General features: G+C 36.2%; 1 protein-coding gene across 1 annotated transcript; it reads right to left on the bottom strand.

Annotated features, from left to right (window-relative positions):
- Nucleotides 1-383: 383 nt before the first annotated feature.
- LOC110682437 (probable E3 ubiquitin ligase SUD1) lies at nt 384-7,648 on the bottom strand. Its single transcript, XM_021858780.1, has 9 exons — nt 7,280-7,648; nt 5,616-6,308; nt 3,801-4,565; nt 3,503-3,714; nt 3,034-3,390; nt 2,693-2,853; nt 2,439-2,602; nt 1,621-1,767; nt 384-1,205 (listed from the first exon to the last, which is right to left on the bottom strand). Exons 1-9 carry the CDS (start codon nt 7,646-7,648, stop codon nt 723-725), a joined length of 3,351 nt encoding a protein of 1,116 aa, XP_021714472.1. The 3' UTR covers nt 384-722.
- Nucleotides 7,649-9,173: the final 1,525 nt, after the last annotated feature.

Below are 9,173 nucleotides of genomic sequence, written 5' to 3'. Positions count from 1 at the left end.
GAAAAACAGTAGATATAACTTGAAAAATCAAATAAAGTATACTGGTACTTTGTAGTAAAACCCCAAAAATAATAAAAGAAAGAATAGCTGATGTGAACATAAAAATAAAGCCAGTTAATTTCCAAAAAAAAAAATTGTAACAAAGAAAAACTAGGGCTTTTAAAGGGTGAAGAGAGGAGATGGTGGCTAACTGGATTAAAAGCTGGTAATCATTCACTTGTATTTCCTCCATCCCATGTCCCAACTATAAGCATAATCGCTACATTTACCATGGTGAGCCAGCCAAATCAGAATCTAACCAAGAAATAAGAAAACTCAATGACATGAGACGATTGTATAACACGTTGATTCGACATGACTGAAGTTTAGTTGGAATATTAAGATACCTTCATGAAAACCAGTTATTGAATCTCATTGCCATCGTTAATTTTGAACACTTAAATGAATCTGAAGCTAAAATCCAACTGGATTTTATCTCTTTCAAGAAACAGGACAGTATAATGTGTAGGAACTAAACCTTAATTCTACGCTGTCAGCTGATAGCTACGAAAAATTATTAGGAATAAAGGACAAAAAAATATTACATTTCCTCTTCCTTCTCTTACTATTACATGTTATATGCACAAACTAAATAATCAATCTACATTTAACTCACATGACTTCTTCCGAAACAGGTATAGAACTACATGCCAGGAAATTGACTCGTAGATTCATATCTATAACTAAGCATCAACTTGGTTGCCTCGTCTTAATCTCAGACCCACATCTTCTTGTCTAATTACATCATTTCGTTGCATACTCAGAGCTTCTGTTTCTTCAGCAGCCCTTCTTATGGCAGCTTCCCCAAAATTATGGAGTCTGCGACCGATAAGGTAGCGGTCATCACGAATGGAATTGTGCAAGTTTGTGAACCAGACATGGAACCTCTTGGCACAGAAAAATAACACGCTTAAGCACAGGCACCCCAACCAAGCAAACCGGTAAACGGCCGAGTTGACAATCAAGGGGTAACCAAAAACGGGAAATACTCCTCGAGCTAAAACATAAGGTACGCAGAGAGCAGTAAGCAGCTTTAGTATTATAGGTAGCACTATCTCCCGCAGCACCCAAAGACCCTGCAGCCTAGAGAATCCATCTTCTCTAACTCTCTCAAATTTAGCTCTCCAACTCTCATCTACCATGGGCATCATGTGGTCCAACATGACCTGTGGAATATAAATTTGAAACAAATTAGAGTTGCACGTCAAAATCATGCAATCAACTTCAAACATTAACTAGGACTTCACATTATGGGACACCATGACACAAAATCAAATCAGAGTTAAAAGAAACACGTGTAGCAGATGGAAGATGCATCGTGAAGAAAGAGTACTTCAGTATTTCCACCAGAATCTGTGTCAGAGTAATATACAAGTGTGTTTCCAGTAACCAAACACAAGTACAAAACATCAGCAATCCAGCACCATCCGAAAAACGAGTGAGGGTCAATGCACGGAAGCATAAGTTCTATGCCCAAAAAGCAATCTAGAAAGTACATTCTGGAACAGATCCAGTTAAATTACCCAAATAAGACAGGCAACACATACTACAATCCATATTCCACAATGATCAGATACTCACCAATCGTGTCCATATCTTCAAAAATATCAGTCCCAAGGCCCAATCTTGGTAAAGGAGGAAAACTGGGCTTTCATCTACCGGTACTCGCATTGGTACAATCACCAAAAGCTCGAACAGCAGTCCTATCAAGACAGGAATTACAAATATCTGGACAGCACAACAATTAAGGGTCAATATTTAAGGGACAATATATGGACAATGTTTTACTAAATATAGGAAATATATCACGATGTCATAAAGAACAAGCATAAAACTAAAATAGACCAGCAGCCAAACAATATCTCTCTCACAGGAACATTTTCAGATATATCAAGTCTTTACTTTAAAATATGATAAAAAAAAAAAAAACTTTCAAACTCAGGTTGTTCACAATATGTGCTTCTCTGCATTGGTCTTAAGTAAAAAATGTTGGAAATTAGTTGTGAGACAGGCAAAGGGATATCTTAAGGATCCTACAATTTCTAACAGACACCCCCTTCTTTTTCTCATGGCGCTGCTAGAAAGCAATCAGCCAATCATAGAATTACACTAGCTGCGACTGTGACTTGCCGATTTTCAACAGCAAATCGATGCATCTAATTAATCGTTCCAATAAAAGGTGCCCTGATGAAAGGGGTAAAATACACCTTCCAGCTCCCACCAGGTAACTCCCAATAAAAGCAACCCCCTAATTCCACTAATATATCATCATTCTGATAAAAGGTAAGTTGATAAAGAAACGGAAAAAAAAGTGTACAATAGTGTAACCCTTTTTTAATTCCTCTTCTTCCATATTCTACATGGTGGAGAGATTTGGGTAAACAGAATATATAACTTACCCATATTGATAGAAGTGCAAAACTCTTAAGAGCAATTCCACACCACTTCCAAATTTGGCCAAATAAAACTGCTGCCCTCCTTGATTTGACCTGCTCAATTGTATACCTGACTCCAGCTATGGCAGTCCAAATAACATAGCTTCCAATGGTGAAAGCATACAGGTCTGCAGATAATAATCAGGGAAGTGTTTACAGCATTTCCTCAAAAAATATCAGAGTAAAAACTATAAATTACAACAAATTAACAGTAGTACCATTGCACTTTATGCCATGCGTTATAGGAAGAAGAGGGATGGAGTTGAAGATAGCCCTTCCAAGAGATACGGGTACAATAATTAATGCAGAATTGAAGACGAGTAAGGTCATCCAAGCCACTACCAAGAGCAAAACAATACGGAATACAAATCTGTATCGCCTGTAAAGATTTAAAAGAACCAATTTGAGAATGGAAATCGAGCAAATATGTATATAAGCATTAAGACAAAAATCAATCAGGAAATGAAAAACAAGGCTGAAAGACAAAACTAAAAATATAAAACATGGGTAGTGATTTCTAACAGCATACTGACACTATGGTCAGTCATTAGTAACTTACTCTGCATCAGATTGTTCTTCTCCGTCATATTCCTCCATATCTGAAGTTTCAGATCCATGGCCCTCATTTTGAGCATCTGGAAGAAGTGCTAGATGGTCCTGCTGTGCACCTCCCAGCTGCAGACCACGTAATCTGTCCTGCCTAACTGCTTCATCATTGCCATTATCTTGATTACCAGCTTCATCAGACTTTGGAAGTAAAAAATCTGTCAAACCAAGTGTCCAGCCAACAGCAGTGAACCAATACCGAAGAAGAGACTTAATTGTTGTTCTTAGTTTGAAATGCTCAATGGCAAAGGGAATGCAGATTTGAAACAACAGTATGTCAGCAGGTATCTCAGTAAATGGATCTGCAACTCTGAAAGATACCAGAATGTAAATAGCATATTAGCAAATGAGAATTCACAGGTCGAACTGAAAATCACAATGATGAACATTAACAGCCTATTAAGCATAGAAAGTGGTCGTACGAAATATCAAGTGGAAATATGGAGGGCGCCATCCGCATTGCAAGCTTTACAGGAAGGAAAACCAGCATCACAATCAAACTGCCATATACAGCTACAGAGAGCAAAACTCTACGAGCATGTTTGTGAACAGGATCGTCAATAAGATCGCGAAATGGATTGTAGTTAGGATCAGCTGGATCTCGAAGGAAATAAAGGACTCCACTACGCAAAACCTATCAAAACAAGGAGGAAATCAATACATATAAGAAAAGAAATTTTTATGAAACATTAAGAACATCTCAAGGAAAGGGTAGAATACCCCTCGAAGAAGGCTGACAAAGATGCTGATCTGCAGCATGTAGAATATCCCAACAACCCAATGAACCAAAGAACTAGCCAATGGAGAGACTGAAAAAAATTCAACTCTTTGCGCCATCGATTTTCCAAACATCCTGATTGTGCAAATATCCAGCCACCAGCCACACATCAAAGGGAAAACTCCAAGTTCAATAACAAGAAGGAATGCAACCTTGATCATAGTCATTAAGTGTCTCATGCCTGCGAAGAACTGCCGTAAAAGGGAAGGAATATTCTCTGCTGCTGAAGCAATACCATGGAACCTTCCCATAGTTAAAGGCTCACCTTTGGTATACTTAATTAATGCAACCATGCCAAAGTAAAGAAAGATGAGGGAGAAAATAAACATGTATCCAACAACCAGTGTCGTAACATCAGAAAGCTTGGATGTTCCAGCAGTCACACCTTTCAGGACATCTGAGGTCAGAGGGGAGCTAATGTTGTTCGGAGAAACATTCAGCTCACTTGCATTTGTACTCAAAATTTCAGCCACATTATCAATTAGGCTTTCAGATTTTTCAGAAGACAGATTAGTGACAGTTGTCAAGGCATTCTTCAAGGTAATATTAGCCAAGGAAAGAGCTGATTCTGTAAGTGGCATGACTGTGGAAAGTACTGGATAAGTTGCAGAAGAGAAAAGCCATGATATATAATGTAATATTACACGTCCAAGAGAGAAAGGAGCAAATATAACAACTCCAAGAAAGATCATGTTGCTTGCCAAAACCTGCAGCCAAAGCAAAACAAAGAAGCCAGAATTAACAAAGAGAGCACAATATTTAATGCCTCCAAAGAGGCACCCTCGTCAGTTTGGGAAGGCCCAGAGAGGCTATTTCTACTGGACCTCTGGACCTAAGCATGCCAAGCATCTAGTATTTCATAGCAAATAAAAAATACAGTTAATGAGACATTTAGATGAAGTAACTAGCCTGTGTTATCACGCAACAATTTTAAGCACTAATACTACATAATAACATGAAGTCATAATGTCTGATATTACATCGCATCAAAATAAGTCCCTGAACTAAACTTCAAATAAGCTGTGCATGTGTACTCATCCATGTGAACCAGATCAAATATTGAAATATAGCTCCTATTTACACAGAATAAGGCAATGCAAATTTCCAACCAACTTGAAGGTTTCAAATAATAGATAAATGTTAAGTTACAAAACATGGAGAATTAAGTACTGTTTAATGTTTTAGCTAACAAAGTAAACATTATGCTCTATCAGTCTATCTCTATATGGTGTAATGCTAACATGCTCTAATACTAAAGATAACAGCAAGATAGCAACTGTATTTTATTTAAAAAAAAAAACTACAATATCAAAAGACAATATAAATATTCTTGAGCTGGTACTTTTGGGTAGTATATTTAAAATAGTGTAACTCCATAAAACAAACACTTGAATGAGCACATCTTACAAACATCATGTATCTGAGATTTTTTAAGTTTAAACAGTATACAAGCCATCCTTAAACATCTACAGATATCATGAACCAGAAAGAAATTCAACAGAAAGTCCTTCACTCACAGTACTTTCTCATAAAATGTCCTAGCTGACATGTCCCAAAGAGTCTAATGTCCAGAGCCATACAGAACAAAATTCAATCAAATACTTTATGCTCAAAAGGTTAAGCAGTATCAACATCAGCAGTTTACCTCTAACCCTATTATATAATGCCAAATTATTTATTTCAATTTCAGTTCTGAGTGCATATGGGAATTTGGGGCTAGGGTAAAAAAATTCAGCAAAAAATAAGTAGATACTCACAGTAAAAGCATTCTCAACCAAATGGAAAACAGGACCCTGCATGCCCACAAGCTCATCAAAGGGAACATCTTCTGCACCATCTGCATCATCCAGCCCATCAAAAATCTGATCAACATGAACTTCAAGCCGGGCAGCATGCCTCTCCCATTGAGCAGCAACGTTTTCTGCCCGTCTGATCAATTGATTAGCTCCAGCAATTACTTGAGCAGCTTCACCAACATCATCCACATTGCCATCAGCAAGCAAATTTCTATTTACCTGTCCAAGAGGCCTTCTCACAGCTCTGGCCCCATTCCTATCCCCTTCATCCTCTCTATCGGCATCTTGCCCTTGAGCTTCTCGTACATGTCTAAAATAATCTCTCAAAGATGTAGCCCCAAGAAAAATAAACACAATGCTTGCCGAGAGAAGAAATCCATGCAGACAATCGGTAAGAATAACGGTAAATGACATATGACTGAGGAATAAACGATTGGCTTCAGAAAAACTACGAACAAAAGCCAGTCGCCAAATCCAGAAAGTGATGAAAGGGATAATCAGAAGCCAAACAGATAGCACAAAACCAAGACGTAAAAAGAATTTCAGAACATGACAGGTCTTCTTCCCTATCCCAAGAACAAACTCCCGGAAAGGAAGTCTAGTTGGAGCGTTCTCAGCATAAACAGGAGAAAATGCAAATGCATGCTTGCACACCTGCAGACATTCAAGACATTGTCATCAGATAAACGAAAAAAGAAAGAAAAAAAAACATATATCGCAGATTTAAGTTCTATAAGCTATCATAGAATGAACACGACATGCATTTTAAGATTTTTAACAATTAACTTTCAGAAGATAATTACTATGAAAAGATAGTTTTATTAGTTATCATAGAATGAAAACTACATGCATTTTAACAATTAACTTTCAGAAGATAATTACTACAAAAATAATAGTTTTATAATATAGTACCACAGGAGCCAAATTCATGAACAACTGAAGCAAATTGACCTCTCTAATATGGAGCAATTTTGGACTACTTGAGCTAAGGCTGCATACAACTAGATCTCCCTAGACCTCACCTCAACAAGACGACATATAACATATAATGTTTGCAGTCGTTATTTATAGCAATTGCTTAAACAGACTAAGTCCTTTCAATAAAGATAAATGACTGTATATATGGTACAAGACCCTCACAGACTAGTCAGCTTCATTGCAGCAGCATGATTGATAATCACCACAACTTCACCGTTAAATTCAACTTACAAAACCAGAACTCCTTGACCATCATCATAGTGTGACAATACCATTCACACAAAAAAAAAATAAAGACATAAAAACGATGTGATCACCTCTCTTGAAAAACCCTAATTCTAAAGCACTAAATTCAAATTACTTGCACATGCTCAATTACTACCACTCCCCTCTTTCTCTTCAAAAATTGGTAAAACCTACTAAATCCTAATTTTCTTACTGTTAATATATATATGACAATTCTACAATAATTACAAGATTAAATCTTGCCCCAATTTCTAAGATAATCAACATTTCTAAACTCAAAGAAGCATCAAACACCACAAAATTCGATCAATTTCTCCACGAATTATCAATTCATAGTCAACAAAAATAGAAATTATAAAAAAAATCAGAGATAATTAAAAAGAAGAAGAAAGAGCTGAAACCTCGCACTGACGAGCATTACTATGATTAAGCCACTGAAGAAGACAATCCTGATGAACAAATTTAATACTTCCGCTACAAGCACACGGATACCTCAATGGATTATCCGCATCGCCTGGATTTCGACAAATCCGACAAACATCTTCTTCTTCGTCATCATCATCGTACGATTTATTCACAGCAACCGAAGACGGCGGCGAAGAAGACGCCGAAAAATTCTCCGGCGCCGCCGTAGAATTACCATCTCTTTCTTCTTCGATTGAAACATCATTCGAATCAGTCAACTCATTAGACGACGCATCTTCGGAATTCGAACTTCGGATCTGAGAATCGTACGAGGCAGATGCCGACGTTGCCGGAGAAATCTCCATTGAAGAGAGAGAAAATCTAGGGTTCCGACGAAAGATGAATCGGATGAATATTTGGGGAAAAGGGGGAAATGAGGTGATGATTAGAGGAGAGAGAATATTTTGGGAGGGAAATTGCCGGTTTTGTCCCTAAGTTTTGTAGTTCGGGTGACCGGTAAAGGCGGTAATATAGAGAAGTTAGGGTGGATAAGAATATCTGGTTATCTGATGGAGAAAAAAAAAACACCGACTATTATCGTGATTAATGCTGAAATGTCGTTTATACCCCTCAATTGTAACTGAACAAACCACGTACTTTGCGATGAAAATGAAATGTATAAATAAAGAAATAAATATTTCTACGCGTTGTTTTTATAGGACTCTTGTTTAATTTGGGTGTAGCCGTGTAAGGTACTGCTGTATTTTCTATGTTTTATACGCTTTTCAGCTTTTGAACCCGAGAGTATGATGTGCAATACTCCGTATGTTAATGCTAACAATTAACGAGTAGAATAATACTACGTATTTTGTAATTTGAGTACACTTGTACTCAACACGAGTAATCATAAAGGTGTAGGTTATAAGGTGTCAATGTACCACAGGTGTTTGAGTTTAAATTTGTGCAAAGGTTAAGGTTGGAAAATAAATGCGTGTGGATGAAGAGTTGATGGAGTCTTTAATCCTAACATACTTTGTGTCAATAGTGTGAATACAAGATGCAATGATCTTTAGCTAGAAAAATGTTTGTGGAGTTTGAATTCATCAAAACTGAATTGAATTTATTGAGACTGAACTTATTGAAATATATTTTTACTTGGTATTTTTGTAGGTCAAGAAACAAAGCCTAATTATTTTTTTAATTCAAAAGACATTTTAAGTTTTTTTTTTTTAAAAAAAAATAGTTAAATAACAGATGACAAAATAATGTAACGAAAATATAAAATATTAAAGCGAACACTCAAGGTGGAATCGCTTATATAATTTAGGATATCCAAATAAAGTTACCAAAAATTTAGGTACCTAAATAAAATTATGTATGTCAAACTTCATTAAAAAGAAAAACATTTTGATTTACAATTAGTGGCCACATGGAGGACTTTGAGTCCACCAACTAGAATTTAGTATGTGGCATCTTTGCTTAGGCAGGGGAGTGTTAATCCAATCAAGAGACAAAGACACAATAACCAAATTCTAGATCATCCCTTTTATACTTCATTTAACTAACAATGAATGACAATCACAAAACGAAATGAGTAAAAACTACATGATTGAACTATAAAAACCAGAATTTGAAAAGATGGAAATTAAATACATAACCCAAAAAAGAAAATAAAAGAAGGAATTTGACCAAATAAAGGAGGAAGAAGAATGAAGATCAACACCTAAACTAAGAGGCATAACAAGGTATGTTCTTTTTTTTATTATTATTTTTTCGTTATTATAATTATTATTGTACCAACTAATTAGTAATGTTTTCGTACATGCATGTAAGTGATGTAACATGCCAATTATAGTAAATTAGTAAATGTTAAGTTAGTTAGGATAAAGA

The sequence above is a fragment of the Chenopodium quinoa genome, unplaced genomic scaffold (assembly GCF_001683475.1).
Source record: "Chenopodium quinoa cultivar QQ74 unplaced genomic scaffold, ASM168347v1, whole genome shotgun sequence".
NCBI lineage: Eukaryota > Viridiplantae > Streptophyta > Magnoliopsida > Caryophyllales > Amaranthaceae > Chenopodium > Chenopodium quinoa.
Note: the sequence above shows the minus strand (reverse complement) of the source record. Positions and strands in the feature narration are given on the sequence as shown.